Source organism: Ictidomys tridecemlineatus, chromosome 4 (genome assembly GCF_052094955.1).
Source record: "Ictidomys tridecemlineatus isolate mIctTri1 chromosome 4, mIctTri1.hap1, whole genome shotgun sequence".
NCBI lineage: Eukaryota > Metazoa > Chordata > Mammalia > Rodentia > Sciuridae > Ictidomys > Ictidomys tridecemlineatus.
Genome location: NC_135480.1, coordinates 45,737,880 through 45,755,043, shown reverse-complemented (window position 1 = coordinate 45,755,043; position 17,164 = coordinate 45,737,880). Strand labels below are relative to the sequence as shown.

General features: G+C 47.3%; 1 protein-coding gene across 10 annotated transcripts in view; it reads right to left on the bottom strand.

Annotated features, from left to right (window-relative positions):
* Plekha7 (pleckstrin homology domain containing A7) overlaps window positions 1-15,821 on the bottom strand; it is a 209,153-nt gene extending 193,332 nt beyond the window's left edge. For 4 of the 10 annotated variants that reach the window (XR_013437740.1, XM_078046408.1, XM_078046411.1 and 1 more), the window contains exons 1-3: window positions 15,331-15,649; window positions 15,135-15,211; window positions 14,989-15,046 (exon numbers count right to left, since the gene is read on the bottom strand). Coding sequence is in view for 9 of the 10 variants with exons in the window: in XM_078046408.1 (XP_077902534.1) it covers window positions 14,989-15,046; window positions 15,135-15,211; window positions 15,331-15,545 (350 nt within the window). In the remaining variant the exon portion in view is untranslated. Of the gene's footprint in view, window positions 1-14,988; window positions 15,047-15,134; window positions 15,212-15,330; window positions 15,651-15,800 lie in introns of those variants that run through there. The other 6 variants (XM_078046410.1, XM_078046415.1, XM_078046413.1 and 3 more) reach the window with 3 other exon arrangements.
* Window positions 15,822-17,164: the final 1,343 nt, after the last annotated feature.

Genomic DNA, 17,164 nt, shown 5'->3' with positions numbered 1-17,164 from the left:
AGGACAGTCTCCTTGGCCACTGAATGCTTAATCTTACTTAAGAGCTGAATCTCAAGAGCAGCCCTCTCCCCAGGTGACACCAGCTTCAAGTTCAGCGAGGACCCAGCAAGGAACCAAGCAAGCCCTCTTCCCATATGACACAGCACAACTGATGGACAAGTGTGTGGATCTGTCAGAACCCAGTGGATTCCCCTGTCCAGAGGTTCTGCTTCAGAGCCAGGACACCACTCCCACCAAACTCCCAAGGTGCCTATGGCACAAAAGAACCATACCTTCTCAGCCTACTTTTCCCTCCTCCCACCAGAAGTGTCCAAAGATAAAGAGCTGACCTGGAGGAGAGACAGCAGGAAAGCATGGAGTGAGATTTTTATGCTAACTCTCCTCAAGATTCCAGACCCTTCCTTGATGGGCAGGAGTTTATTTTCAAAATATTCTTTCCACTTTGGGTGGGGGTAGGGTGAGTATTCCATCTCTAAAGAGAAACAAATTCAAAACAAAAGCTTTTGGTTAACAGAGTTTGTCTCCTCTCCCAAACCCCACACTCCTCACAGGGATACTTGGCCTGCCAGATACAGGAGTGGGTGGGGACCCTAACCAGTTAGTGGTTTTTCTCTACTCAACTCACACTCAGTGGGCAGGGGACATGACGGCTGAGATTCCAGATGTGCCTTGGCCAGTCTCTGTGCTCTGGCACAGCACAGCCCATCCTACCCTCTCTCCAGGGCCCACTGCAAAGTCCAGGGGGCTTCTCTACAGTCCATGTTTGGCGCAGGGTGACAATTCTTGCCACACCATCTGGGCTCTGTTCAGGAGCTGAATCAACAGAAGGCTTCACACAGCTCGCTTCCACTGAGTCCTTCACCAGCAGCCCAAGCCACCTCTCCTCCTCCCTGACCATGGCCACAGCCCCTAAGTAACCTGTGCAAAGCTTGAGCATTTCCAAAACAAATCAGAACAGCCTCTGTAGCCTGGCTCATCGTGAGTGGGCACAGGGGGCTGTGATGACCCCAATTAAGAGCTGCTGGGCAACCCTGGCTCTGCTACTTAACACCTGTGCATTTAGTCACTTGATGTCCTGTGACTCAGTTTCCTCACCTATAAAGTGGATAATATATACCAAATAGGAACTTGACAAAAGCAATCAGCTTCTCAGTGCATCAGTCTCATTGCCCCATCTCCCAACTCACTAGCACCCCTGATGTTGATCCAACAATAAGGAGAAAGAACAAATTCTCAAACCTTTTCACTGACTCAAGGAAGTAATCAATACCTACCAAGATCCCCCTTCCTAAGGCACAGCCTTCAAAGGTTGGGCGAGATCATCCCTCAACACAACCCTCTAGCTAGGCTCCTCAGACACAAACAGCTTTTGGAATACAAAGAATATACTTTGGTTCTTATTTAAATATCTATCTATTCACAGAACAAGAAGTCAATTACTTTCCACTCCCCTAAAGAATTAATATCCTCTAAAGAATTTTAGAAACCATCTGGTACCAAACAAAGAAACACATCTACACATTCTCAGGTGAGGAGGATTGGAAAAAGCCAAAATAGAGGCCAGCAGAGCTCTCTCTCCAGCTCCCACCCACACACCAAAACTAAAAGTAATGCAATTATTCAAAGCTTCAGTAAATGGATGTAATTTCAGGTACCACCAATTCCATTCATATATGCAGTAATCATTACAGTGATTATAAATACTTAACTTCACAGCATTCATCTATCTACTATTTTTTAAATCCTCAGGTCAAAATGTGCTGAGAAAAATATCTTTCCAAAGACTCTCTCAGGCAGGGTAGGTAATCATTTCTCTTCTCCTTTCTTAGCCCCTGACCACTGACTTTGTGTCCCCACCCTCCCATCAATTTACAACCCCCCATTTACGCCTAACTTAAGCCCTCTTTCCTCATGTCAGTCAGTTTCAGGAGGGCTGGGTCAAAGGTTAAACCAACCCACACCTATTTGGCTGGGTGCTGACCTCATGCCAGATACTGTGCCCCAGAAGTTGAGAAGTTGTTCATGGCACTGAGTCACAATCCTGGTCCAGCACTGTATTTCCCAGGACCAGCTCAAGGAAGACTATAATGCCAGACATTTCCAGACACCACCAACACTGTCTCTGTCTGTGGGCCACACTCACCCTCACATGCAGAGGAAGCACTTCTATTTCTCTACCTACCTGCAGCCTACTGGCCTCCTCTGGCTCTCAGTGCCAATCAGGCAGAACAACCTTTCACCCAGCCCCTCCTCTGCTCTCAGGAAGGTCCCTCAGTGGTCCTGATCTTGTGGCCACCCACCAGGCAGTCACAGCCTCCATTCTGTGGTCACTCTCAAGGTCAGCTGGCCTGCCTCCTTCTGGGACTGACAGTATCTTTTGGGCAAAGGTGAGGGCAGCATAGTCCCAACCTCTATTGAGTAAACAAGACCAGGAACTTGGCTTCTCAAGACTCTCCCTGAGTAGCAGGTGGACACTGACAAAACAGCTGTCCCCTACTAACACTCTCTTGAGACCTTTCACACAGCTTAACCAACTAATTAGGACAGATGCCCTCCTGTAATGAGAGACTCACAATTCCTGTACACCTATCATGTGCCAAACAGCATACCAGGAGTTTTAGATAGGCTATCACTTTTAATTCTCAAATAACTCCAGGCAGGAAAATAGTATCATTATTATAGATATGAGGAAGCGAAATCTCAGAGATAGTTTCACTTTCGGTGCTCATGAGAATCACCTACGGTGCTTATAATACATGCTGATTCTCTTGCCCACCTCTGGAGGCTCTGGTTCAGCATTCTGGAACACTGCTCTAATTCTTCTCTATCCTTGCTGCCCCTCATTGTCTTAACATACACTCCAAGGAGGGTTACTGCTGCCCCTAAAATAAGCTAGCTAACCTGCCAGGCAGTGCAAACACTAATACCTCGGAAACTCCTCCACATGGACAGAGGCATGGTAGATAGGGAATGGAAATCATGTGTGTCCGTCATAAGCACAAGAAATCTGGTCACTCTCTGGATGGACACAGCTACATGGGGCTTACAGATAAGGAATAGTTTTTGGATTAGTTTTGTTTTTTTGATAATTAGTACAAACCATTAAATGCCCAGCTTCCATTTAAAGATAAGTCTCAACAAGAAAGCATTCAATCTCTAGTGCCACAACAAAAGAAACAAAAACAAATCAAAAAAAAAAAAAAAAAACAAGTAAGGATAATTCTCCTTCTAGCTAATCCAACCTTAGATATCCCTAAGGAGAGAAAATCCCAGCTCCTCTGCCAACTGTGCCACATCTTGTCTTGGGAAGGTGCTTTACAGGAGTAGAAATGATGACAGTTCATTCTCATACAGCACGTACAGCTGCTAGGCACCACTCTAGGTTGGTAGGTAGGGCCATTGTCCCCATTTTACAGATGAAGAAACATCTGAAGACACAGAGGTTGAAGTGACCTGCCCAACCAGTAGCAGCGTCAGGGCTTCAACCAGGCACTTGGCCTACAGAATTCATGTTTTGTAACCACCATGAGGCACTGCTCCTCAGAGCAGGAGCTCACCAACTCCTAGGGCAATGTCCCCAAATAAGCCACTTTGCTGAGGCCAAGCTACCTACACAGGTGCTACAACCCTCACACCACCCCCAAGCTCCTGCCCATTTGGCATCTCCTGCCAAGGAAGCAGCTATCCTACTCCACAGCTGCCAGGCCTTTCTCACTTACCATCAGAAGCTCCCCAGGGCTTTCCTCATTACCCTCTCCCTGCCTCAGGTTCCCATACTGAAATTAGGCAAGGTCCTTTCCCCTCTTGGATGGGGCACTGCTGGCTGGAGTTAAGAATTGGTGACTCACCAATTAAAAAATAAATAAAAGTTAAAAAAGAGTTGGTGACTGTTTCTCTCCATATGGGTACATACCCACTGTGGAGATTGGCATATGCTTAACAGTCTGGTGACTGAACAAATGAATCCTTGACCAAAAGTCAAGGCTCTAACTAACTACTTCTCCAACAAGATGCTCACCACTAAGCTGGCCCACTGGTTCTACCTGTGGACAGGTATGAACAACTCAGTTTGCAAGTGCAGAGGATATGAATATTGCAGAGTTTATTGAATTAACCTAAACCATTGCTCTGGCCAGACCCCTCCCAGGAAGAGAACAGTCTCATCTCCTGCTTCATTCCCAGGGACAGAACACACAGAGGTCTATGCAGCCAGGGGCCTACGCAGCCAGGAGCCTACACAGCCAGGGGCCTATACACAGGGCTGGAATGGACCTTTTCTTTCTCCATCCTCCCAGCATGCTGTCCATGCCCACCCTGCATGACAGAGTATGTTCTGAGGAGGAATAGGAGGTGAACAGCAACCCCATGAAGAGACTGCATCCCAACTGAAGCTGTCAGAGCTCTGTCTCAGCAGGAAAAGCCCCTAAGAACCCTGGTATGGCAAGGAAACACTCTCTGGTAAGACCTGAAAGACAGCTTGGCTCTAATCAGGATTAAGAGGCTCAACAGCCCCTAAGCTGGGGTCAGCTGACCTCTGGGGAGGAAGAGAGAGGAGAGAAGGGGGTGATGCTCCAGATGGAGGAGGTCTACTCTCCCAGAGCAACAGGGATCTGCCCACTCTCCTGCCTGAGGCTATCCATCCTAACATAATTCTTCTACCCTACTGTGTACCCAAGTGGGCTTCTGCCTTAGGATGATCAGAGAAGATTCAGAGAACCAATTACGGGGGATAGACCCTACAGGAAGGATTCAGAATAGGACTAATGAGTGATGTGAGCCATGGTAGAAACTGCACAGAATTTGGAGCCAAGAAGACTCAGGTTCAAGTTCTAACTCCCCCACTGATGATCTGGCCTTGGGAAGATCATTTAAAAACCGGTCCCCCCTACTTCACATGCCCAGTCTGTACAATAAGGACAATCAAAATATCTTCCTCTAAAAGGAAATGTGTTTTTTAACTATAAAACATCACAAAGGAAACACTAGACAATATATATGTCTATCCTATAGTGGCTAGAGCTGACAACCAAGTGACTCCCTGGATTAAGGACAGGCATCTGTGTAGTGCTCTAAATGCCCAGGAAAGAGGCAAACCAAGAGCTATTTACCCACCCCAGTAGCCTGGCCTCTTGGTTCCCAGGCCCTGCAACCTAAGCAAGGTAACTGCAGCCTTGGGACAGCCTAGCCCTTGACAAACAAGGCTATACACTGTTGTCTTTTAATTAACTTTTTATTTGGAAATAATTGCAATCTTACAGGAAAGCTTTAGGAGTAAGTGCCCCCATATTTCCCCTTACCTAGACTCACTGAACATGGTGTCCTACATACTATCTTCTACTTCCTCCTCCATACACACACAATTTTTTCCCCATAACCACTTAACCACTTAAAAGCAAATACATCAGAGGCTGGGGTTGTGGCTCAGTGGCAGAGTGCTTGCCCACCATGTGTGAGGCACTGGGATACAGATATTATATATCAGTGTGTATTCTCAAGAATAGGGACACTCTTTTTTGTGGTGCTGGGGATTGAACCCTGGGCTTTGCACATGCTAAGCAAGCACTTTACCACTGAGCTACCTCCAGCCCCAGTGCCTCACACATGCTAGGCGAGTGCTCTACTGCTGAACCACAACCCCAGCCCCGGACATTCTTTTTTTTTTTTCTTTTTAAATAATATTTTAGTTATAGATGGACACAATATCTTTATTTTATTTATTTGTTTTTATGTGGTGCTGAGGACCAAACCCAGTGCCTCATATGTGCAAGGAAACTGCTGTATCACTGAGCCACTACCCCAGCCCATAGGGACATTCTTTTGATATAAAAGTTATGCCATTTTATTGGTTCAAACCATTTTCTGAGTTGAGTTCTATCATTTGCCTGCTCCTCACCCAGGCAACCCCAGTTCAAGGCCACCAAACTTCTCCTGCAGCAGCTAAATGCAATCAGAACTCAGAATTCACATCTCCACCCCACCTTGCAGCCATGCAGATGTTGAGGAGGCTCCCATTCATTGGTCATTTACCATGTGCCATGCATTTGCTAAACCCTTTCCATCAATTAATTCTGTAATTCTCACATTGAACCCCACCTTTACTGATGAGATGTGAGGCTTAAAGGAACCTGCTAAGGTTAAGGAGCTATACAAGGTAGAACTGAAGTTGGAATCTAGGTGGTAGGCTCCAGTGCCCATACCCTCACTCCTGTCTCTTTGCACAGGCTGTCATTCACATTCACAAGCCTGTACATTTTGGGTATGATGCAGTTGTCTGGCTGTGCCTTTGGGCTTCCAGAAAACCCAACACTGCTACCCAGGCCAGTATCAAGTGACTATGTAGGCTAGATGAGAGAGAGGTGCTCTGGCACATGTCAGTTTAAGCAAAAAACAATCTGAGGCCACAACAGCCACCAGTGTTTTCCTCAGACCTGAGCACAGCCATCTTTGGAGATTAGGGCCCAGAAAGACCAGAAGGTCAATGAGCCATCTCCTTATACTTCCTTCTTACCGTGGACTTAAGAGGGAAACAGGGATCCCCTGTGGTACATGTTTCTGTTTAGAAAACACTAAGTCATACAATAAACCCAATTTTACCACAATATTGATCTAAAAGGAAGATAAGAAAGATCTTAGAATAAATCGAGTTGAAGGTAAAGTCTATATGAATTTTTGCACAGAACCAACATTTTGATGACATTTCTGGCCATCCAGTCTCCCAGATGAGTTGAACTTTTCCCTCTTCTGTCATTAAATCTGTAGTCAAAAAGTTTGAGAAGCCCTAGTCTAGGGAACGCAACCAGGCCTCTCCTCTGAACCCTGAAAAGGCTGACCTAATATAGTATATGGCTTTAGGAAGATCACTTTACTCTAATAAGTTCAAATTTCTGCACTAGAAAAAGCAGTAATTGTGAGACTTGAACCAGATAATGTTCAAGAAGGACTCTGTAAACAATAAAACATTAACTCAAAATACTTCTCATTTCAGAAAATCAAAAAGCAAATGTTTTGACAGCCATTTAAAAACAACAAATAAAACCATATTCTTCCAGGTTTTCCCTCTGCCAACATTTACTTCAGAAACCATGTCAGTTTACTGAGATGCTGCTGTCTTCCATACTGAGCAGAAAGATTCAAACCCATGCTGTCCTCTGAAGAGTCAGAAAACTGGAGCAGGCACCTCATCAAATGACCCAGTCTTCCACATCCTGAAGTACTCTCTTAAGGAATCTTCTTTTTCCAAAGTCCTCAATTTAGAAAGCCCCAAACTTACTCCCATAGATATAAGAAGAGAATGGAAGAGTGCCATCCAGTCACAGGATTTTGTTGGTGGTGGTATTGGGGATTGGACCCAGGGTCTCCTACATGCTACCATTGAGCTCTACCAACAAACTCCATCAGTACCTTCACTAAGGCACAAGAAATCTAGACCCACTCTCTTGACACATGCAGTCCTGAAAACAGGGGGAACTCCCTCCCTCCCCTCAACTCTGAGACAAACTCCACCCATGGGTAAAAAGCAACTAGTAACATTTTTTTCCTGAAGAGGTTTTTCCAGATCTCTCAGGGAACTGTTCAGAGATTGCGGTACAAATCATGGCTCCTTCAGCTTTCTCTAGAATACTCACTGTTAGTCCCTTACCATGGAACCTAACACTTAAATCCATGAACCAGCTTTCACCCTTTACTTTATAAAATGACCAGGAAGTGAAAGGTAAAATGTGGGATTATGCCAGAACTTGTCAAACTGGGAGAACCTTTACTTACCCTTCAACAACGAGAGGCTTCAAATTTTCTACTTTACACACATAAGACCTCCTAGTTTTCCAGAAATTCATTGTGAGAATATTAATATCAAGTTTGATATGAAGTTTCTGGAACTGTTGGCCTGTTCAATATTCACTGGCTTTCCTGAAGATTTCTAAGTTTGGTGCCTACTGCAAATTGGAATCCCACCCAGATACCTGCCACACTTCGTTCATTCTTCCCTCCCCAGTTCCTCCTCTGTCCCTATGATTTCAGACTGAAAAATAAGTTTGCTGAATGTAAAACATACATCGGAAACATTTGGCATTATCTGTAAAGTGTACCTCTGAAGGAGAGTGAAGACTCACTTCCTGCCTCTGGGAGACAGGTTCTTAACTGCCCAGCCTCTGAAACCCTATGCTCCACCCAGCTTCCGGGCTCCTCACTCTTGCCCAGGGGGGGGCCTGCGCACAAGCACTCATGTCCTGTTGAATCTGGGACATAGGAGTGGGTATTCAGCATAAGAGGAAAGTGCACTGATAACTACTCTTTTTGGTCCCAGACATTGAATTCAGGGGCACTCAACCACTGAGCCACATCCCCAGCCCAATTTTGTATTTTATTTAAAGACAGAGTCTCACTGAATTGCTTAGCATCTTGCCATTGCTGAGGGTGGCTTTGAACTCACGATTCTCCTGCCTCAGCCTACCAAGCCACTGGTATTACAGGCCTATGCCACAGCTCCCAGCTGGTATCAGCATTTAAAGCTGTATTCCATATCAATACAGAGATAAAACTTAGTATAATTTAAGTGTTACATTTTTTTTTCACTTGTAATGACTTTAAAAACCACAACAAGGCTGGGCACAGTGGCACACACCTTTAATCCCAGTAACTTGGGAGACTGAAGCAAGAGGATCGTGAGTTTAAACCCAGCATCAGCAACTTAACAAGACCCTGAGCAACTCCGCAAGACCCCATCTCTAATAAAATATATATATTAAAAAGGGGGTTGGGGGGGCTGGGGATGTGGCTCAAGCGGTAGCGCGCTCACCTGGCATGCGTGTGGCCCGGGTTCGATCCTCAGCACCATATACAAACTATGTTGTGTCCACAAAAAAAAAAAAAAAAAAAACCACTAAAAAATAAATATTAAAAATATTCTCTCTCTCTCTCTCTCTCTCTCTCTCTCAAATAAATAAAAATAAAAAGGGGGCTGGGGATATGTTCAGTGGTTAAGCACCCTTGGGTTCAATCCCTGATATCCAACACACACACACACACACACACACACACACACACACACACACAAAACAAGTTGAGGGAGAGACTACAGAAAAAAGGAAAAAGTGCTTTTTTCCTTTTTAGAACAAGACTTTCATTTTATTTTCAATTTATCCTGGAATCCTGCAAATTATGTAGCTGGTCCCTAGGACTTGCTTTAGGCCACAGAGCCAAGGAAGGGAAAGCCAGCCTTACTCTAGGCCTTTCTGGGAAGTCTTTTGCAAGAGTCCCAAGGCCCTCACCTAGGAACTGGCGTCCACAGAAGAATGACACCTACACAGGATGGCCCTGCAAGGCCCTAAAAGGAAAACTGAGGGACTGAAGCTTGAAGGAACTTGTGCAATCAGCTGGTTCCTGTCAAGACCTTGGAGTCAAGTCAGGGGATGCCAAGGCCCAGCAGCTGGGGTGGAGGAGGGGGAAGAGATAGTCCATCAGCCAAGACACATCCTAATCTCCAGATGCAAAGCACTAAGATAATGAGGTAAAGAAGCCAGAAGAGGTTCTTCGAGCCTCCACTGGCTGGGTTCCTGCTTGGAATGTTGTTCTTAACAGAGACTGACTACATCCAAGCAACCTGGGGTCCAGACACCAGCCCTGACAGGTCTGTTTCTGGCTTCTTGGCTTCTTCAACTTGTCTAGCCTCCTCTACACCCTAGTCTCCTCCCCAGCAAGGAGTTTTCCAAGACTTGGAATATCTGGTGCATTTACTGGGCCTCTCTCTCTCTTTTTTTTTAATACTTTTATTTTATTTTATTTTATTATGTGGTGCTGAGGATCAAACCCAGCGCCTCGCATACACTAGGCGAGCGCTGTACTGCTGAGCCACAACCCCAGCCCCTTACTGGGTCTCTTAAAGAAACACTACTTCTTCCATAAATACCAAGTGTCTGTGCAGTGCCTAGCCCCAGGTGAAGTGCCAAAGTGTCAGAACAGGGCACAAGATGCCCTCCCTCAGGAAGCAACCTTGGCAGAGGCAGGTTAGCCATGCCCCTCCTCTGCAATTCACCTTCCTTTTCAACTCAGGACCTAGTCAAAGTCTATTGTTGAAAAAACTCAACTTACAAGTTTCCATAAAACCCCTGAAGAGGAGCCCAGTATAAATCTCGCTTTCTCATGTGTCTCATGTCTGAAAGGCTCTGTCTGCCAAAGTACATTTACTAAATAATAATGAACATCTTTTATTGCTTACAAATCAGAGACACGCCAGCACGCATAAGGGCTGCTATTCTTTTAAGCCCCCTCAATCCCCAGCAAAAGCAAAGGAGATGTTTCACCCTATTAACCTTGGGGCAGCCTAATTTAGCAATGGCACATGGGCATAAGGTTCCTTGATGTACTGACACTGGCTTTCACCTGAGATCTGAGGCAGAAACCACCAGCACTACTGTGGCTACTATATCAGAGACTATTCTATAGGTAGAGGCTGAAGACCTATTGAAGTTCTAGTTTAGCTCTGACACTTTGGTCAAATCATTGAAATTTCATGGACCTAGTCATCATCTGAAAAATGGTGATATCCTCTACCTTGCTGCCTATAAGGGCTGTTGTAAAGGAAAAAGTCAACTGTCTTTTGCTGTAGGAATGCCCGGGATTACTGTGTATTTTCACATATATAATTGGGACCAGGCATGGTCTCTACATAACCAAACTCTTGTTAGAATCAAATTAGACAACAGTTATGAAGTGTCTCCTGATTATTTGGTTTTGGTACTAGGGATTAAACCCAGTGTTGCATTACCATTGAGGTACATCCACAGCCCTTTTTAATTTTTTTACTTTGAAATAGGGTCTAAGTTATTGAAGCTAGCCTTGAACTTGCAGTCCTCCTTCCTCAGCCCTCAGGATAGTTGAGATTACAGGTGTATACCACTACACTCAGCCTGATTTTTTTTTAATGAATCAAAAAGATTCAGCTAATACATTATTACTACAACTAATGTTGCTGCTGTTGTTAATGACAATATTATCACAAGTACTAAAATAACTTGCTAACAAGGACTTAGAGCAAAGTGGAAGAATCCTGGAGCACAAAAATTCTTCCTAAAGGAATATTAGCATCACATCATCTAGAACTGGGAGAATCGGCTCTTCTATCCCTCATTAATGCAAAATTGAATCAAAAGTACTAAAATCCACCTGCCTTACTTCAGAGTTTTTTACTTTAAGAAATGGCCTCTGGAGTGCATTAAAACCCTGCTAAACATTAGGAACAACTGATGCATCCTGAAAGCCTCACACAATTTTCCTATCCAAGAATCCATCAGGAAAAATAAAATCAGCCGTGCCGATGAATTGTCTCTCTAATATTACTGACTCATAGTAGAGGACTAATCCCCTGAAAAAAAAAAATCAAACATTCAGAAATGTTCACAACAAACCTAAGAAAGCAAACTGAAGCAAAACACTTTTGATGTAGGGAGAAGGAGAATAAATACTCTCCAATCCTTAGATCTCTCATGAAATTGTCAGAGGGAGACAGGAAATAATAATAGTTACCGTGGGGTCTCAGCCTCCTGAAATGGCTTGCCTTTGAGGGCACAGAACATATGTCATTATCACTATCTTGTAGGCCTTCCCATAGGCCTAGGAGGCCAGGACCAAAGCCTTGGGGAATAGGAAGCCAGGGCTTGCTATAAGGGAAGGAACTACTAGGGACTTCACAGAGTTACCAAAGCAGAGTAACAGCAGGGATGAAGGGCAGGAGGCTGTAACTATGGACTTGTCACCTCCAGTACCCCAGTTTAAGGCTGTGCCTAGTACTTGAAGGCACTCACAGCCTTTCCTCCTGGTAAATGGATGTGGGGCCCTGCTCCTGGGTGAAACCAATGAGACCTGGAGTCCCTGCCTCTCACCACTAAAACACTGCTGTGGCAACTGTTCCATCTCTTTCTCCCTTTCTACTGCATGATTCCCATCAGAACAAATCATGCCTACAATTTCCCACCAAAAAAAAAAAAAAAAAACTCATTCAAACCACATCCTCTCCAGGAACCAGCTAATGTTTCAACTTCACTTTGCACACGAACTACTAGGAAAATGTGCCTATCCTTACTGACTTTGTGTCCTCACCCCATACTTCCTCTTCTACCTACTCCAGTTGGGTTTTGTCCTTGAGGTCCTGTGACCATGCCTTGCATAGGTTTTCCCCTACCTTTTCAGTCCTCTGTCTCCTGTGCTGAATTTGCCTCTTTCCCAACCACTGAACACTGCACTGTCCCAAAGCTTAGGTCATCTTCTCTTTTCTGTCCACACTCTCATCCTAGGTAATTTCATCTATTCCCATGGCCTTGAACAATATATATTATACCCAAATGGATCTTTTCAGTCCTCTCCCTCCATACTTCAGATTCATACATCTATTTGATACTTTCACATTCCAGAGGTATCATGGCAAAACCAGATCTTGTTTCTCCCCTGCCCAAACATGCTCCTCCCCAGCCTTACCATCTCAATGATATAGGCAGCACCCACTCAGGTATTTATGTCCCTAAGAGTCATCTTTGGCTCTTCTCTTTTTTTTCACAAACTGCATCCAATACATCAGGAAGGTCTGCAGACACTACATCCCAAACACAGCCTGACCATCCATCTTCAGTGTTCCATCTTCAGGCCAGCCACTGTAAACTCTTGTCTGGACCACAGCAACAGCTTTCTACTGATCTTCTGCCTCCCTCTACAATTCCACCTACAATTCATTCTCCTTAAAGCAGACAGAATAAAACTGCAAATCAGAGCATGCCACTCTCCTGCTTAAAAAAATCTTTCAATGAGTTCGCACTGGGCTTAGGATAAAGTTTAAATAAAAACTTATTACCTTGGACCACAAAGCTTTACATCAGCCAGCCACAGTGGTGCATACCTGTAATCCCAGAGATTCTGGAGGCTGAGGGAAGGAGGATTGTGAGTTCAAAGCCAGGCCCAGCAACTTAGCCAGGTCCTGAGTAACTCAGCAAGACCCTGTCTCTAAATAAAATATAAAAAGGGCTGGGGATGTGGGGATGTGGCTAGTTGGGTTCAATCCCTGGTACCAAAATAAATAAATAAATAAATAAATAAAGCTTTATATCATTTACCTCTCTCCTACCTGTGGCCTCTTGTGGTGCCACTTTCTCCCTTCTTTGCCACCCTCCAGTCACACTGAACTTTTTGCTCCTTGAACCTGAAGCCTTGTGTGTGTGTATGTGCCCTGTAAGCCCTTATACTGGCTTGTTCCCCTTTTCTGAAATGTTTTGTCTCCTTGAAGTCACCACAGCATGGCGCCTTCCTGTCCTCCAAACTTTACTTTAAATGTCACTATCTCTAAGCCTGACACGGTGGCACACATCTGTATTCCCAATGGCTTAGGAAGCTGAGGCTGGAGGATTGAAGTCAGCCTCAGCAATTTAGCAAGCCCTAAGCAACTTAACAAGACCCTGTCCCCTCCTCCCTCCCTCTCTCTCTCTCTCTCTCTCTCTCTCTCTCTCTCTCTCTCTCTCACACACACACACACACACACACACACACACACATAAATACATTTATTTATAAATTTAATAAAAATAAATAAATTTATAAATTTATATATAAATGTATTAGTGTGTGTATATGTATGTTTGGCTCTCAGTCGTTAAGCAACCCTGGGTTCAATCCTTGGTACAAAAAGGAAGGAAGGAAAGAAGGAAGGAAACACCTTTCTTAATCTCCCAATCCAACCAAGTGACCTAGTCGCTTGACATCACATCACCTTATTTTAATTTTCTGCATAATAGTCACCACTATCTGCTATTATTGTCTACTCTTTATTGTGTTGTTCCCTTCCCTCTCCGCTACATTTCAAACTCCATGAGCAGTGAGAGGTTCTCACTTCTATAAGTCTCATCCATCAGTATTTCAACCACTGTGCAAGAGCCCAACTTGGGGGAAGAAGGCTCCAGATTTTCTCCTACTACTAACAGTGTTTCAATCGAGAAATGAATTCTGACTCATATTCCCCCGGAGTACACCCAGTACTAGTTGAACCACTGTCCAGACCTTTGGCTAGTTCATTCATTCAGTGAACAAACATTTACAGAGGGCCTACTCTATACCAGGCACTAGGGCAAAGGATCAAAGGCAGTTTTTGACTTCATGGAACTCACAGGGAGCAGGCAGAGTGAGAAACACTACAACACGGGTACCTTCCTGAAGTGGGGAAAGTAAAGGCTATGCAGGTGTTAAGAGTGTGACCATGCCCTTTACAGCCCCGCCATCAGATTTCTTCAGACCCTACAGACTCACAGTGACGTGGCTAGTGAGGCAAAGTTCCAGGGAACTGGAGGAAAAGCTTTACTAGGGGGCAGAAGTGATTGTTCGGGTCCAGCGCCTCAGCGCCAAAGGGAAGGGGCTGCAGAGTTTGAGGAGTATTATGGATTGAACGGTTCCCCTCCCCACCCCCTCCCTACTCCCGAAGGCCGGACCCGAGGATGCAGGGCCCCCGGAGCGGTTCCGAGTCTCCTAGACCGTCCCAGAGAACTCCATTGGAGAGGAAGATCTCCCTAGGCGAGAGTCACTTAGTCCTTTCCTACCCCTAGCCTCAGGCCCCCGACCCAGGACAGGACTCCTGGATCGACTCCCGCACCACAGGCTGCCGCCGGTCCGGTCCCGGCACCCGCCGGCTCAGCGCAGCCCGAAAGCCCGGCGGGGAGGCGTGGCCCGCCCTCACACGAGCGCCCTGGAGTTTTCAACTCCTGCCCCAGGAGCGGTACCGACCCGGGAAGTGGCCCGGGTCCCCCTGTGAGGTGAGGACCCCGGCCGCCTCCGTCCCGGAGCCCGCCACACAACTCCTGCACACAAAACCCCAGAGAGCAGCCGCGGCGCTCTGCGCGCCAACTCGCCCCGGACCCGCGCGGGAGGACGGGGAGAGGCGGGGCGCCTGGCGGGAACCCCGCCGGCCCCCGCCGCACAGGTGCGAGCGCTGCGCCGTGCGGCCCCCGACTCACTCACTCGATGAAGTAGCTGGCGCCTTCCTCCGTGAAGCCCTCCTCCCAGCCGCGGGGCAGGTCTGCGGAAACACGAGAAAAGTCGAGTCAAACTTGGGGCCGCCGCGCCTCACGCTCCCAGAACGCCCACCCCGCGGACCTGGAGCCCACCTGAGCGAATCATGTGGCCGGAGTTGACTGGCTCGCCAGTGCGCGGGTGCAGCCAGGTGGTGCAACAGAGCTGGTCACTGAGGGGAGAGAGGTGCACCTGTTAGCGCCGCCGCCGGAGGACCCCGGTCCGGCCCCCGGCCCCCGCCCCCCGCCGACCCTGCGCCCCCGCCCGAGTCTCCGCATTCCCACGCCGCACTTGATGAAGAAGACGCGGCCGTCCCGGCAGACGCCGTAGGACCAGTGCTCAGGTAAAGTGTCCCGCCCGACCGCCGCCGCCGCCATGTTCGCCGAGCTCGGAGCCGCAGCGGTCGCCGCGGGGAGGGGGAGAGGAGGCGGGGGCGGGGGCGGCGCGGGCGGCGGGCCCGCGAGCTCGGCCGGCGCGGGGCCCCGCGGCGCACCCCGACCCTCCATGCGGCGCGGGCCCCTCGCTGAGCCGACGCGCGGCCGATTCCGGTCCTGGAGTCCCGCCGCCCCACTGACCGGCCCGAGCGCGGGGCCGGTGGCCTTTGTCCCCGCGTCTTCCCCGCCCCCAGCCCGTCGGCCCTGGCGCGCCCCTTTGCCGAAGCCCAGAGACCCGGGCGGGGCCAGGGGCCGCCGGCGGAGGTGCCGGGGACCAGAACAACTAGAAAAACGGCGCGGCCCTCCGAATGCCCCAGCAAACCCCACCTGATCCCACCACCGAACTTCCCTTCCCAGGAACTGTACTTCTTTCTGAACCAAGAAACAGGTTACTGCCATGTTCCCAGCCTTGGTTTCTTCCTCAGTGAAATAAAGTTAACCATAAAGCCTGCACGGGGTTATGGTGAATATTCAATGAAGTAACAATGGTGTAAAGTGCTTAACTGGAACCTGGTGGGTAGTGAGTGTTGTATTAATGCCAGGCTGAGCCTGATTTTATTTTACCAAGTTCGCAAGGAGCGTGTAGGACCTCCCCCTACTCCATACACACCTCTGAAGTTGTACTGATCACAGGTTTCGGCCTTCAGTTCCTTCCAGGTAACAGAAAGAAGGGGTTCTGAGGGCAAGGCTGCACCTGTTGAAAAAGCGGCCAGCAGGCGGGGCCTCTACAAGGCTCTTTACAACCTGCTCATATTCGTGTCTTTACTCCCATCTCAGCTCCTGCGCCCCCTGTGCGAAGGAGACCCTTGTCCTTTTCCCTTCACGCTTCAATCCATTTCTTGTTTGCACTTAAATTGGCATTCTTAATTGTTGTATGTTTTCTTGTTTCAATTGTTGTAGCTTAGTTCATACCCCCAAAACTAAAATGTCAGAAGTCTGCCTTGTACCCGGCCATCCATACCACTCCCCCACCAGTGTCTGAACAGTGCTTTAAAAAAAAAAAAAAAACAAGGGGACCCTCTACCAGCTGAGCTGCCTCAATCCTTTTTATTTTTTATTTCAGACAGTAACTCTCGAAGTTGCCCCAACTGGCCTCCAATTTACAGTCCTCCTGCCTCACTCTCCCGAGTCGTTGAGATTACAGGCATGAGCCACCAGGGTTGGCTAGAGCATTCAATGACTCTTATGCAGTCAGTAAGTGTAAATGAAGGAAGAAGACACTCAGCCTCACACACTGCTTATGGACAGAGCAGAAAGCTGGACTCTGGGCAAGTAGGGCGAGGACCTATACAATGTAGGCACTGGTTATTCAGAAAGGCTCCTCAGACAGGCGGGAGCTTTCCAGAAGGGAGCGATGGGGGAGCAGGCAGAGTTGTGGAAGGGGCATGGGATGTTGAGACCCTAAAGGGGCCCTTCTGGAACAGACATTGGGGAAGGAGGTGATTGTGAGTTAGAAGATGGTTGGTGTGACTGCAGAGAACCCTAAACACCTGGGTTGTGAGGGACCCTTGCCTCTGAGGAAGTTTTTTTTTTGGGGGGGGCGGGGATACTATGGATTCAACTCTTGGGCACTCCACCATTGAGCCACATCCCTAGCCCTATTTTCACTGAGTTGCTTAGCGTCTCACTTTTGCTGAGGCTGGCTTTGAACTGAGCCACTGGTATTACAGGCCTGTGCCACCGGCAGTCGA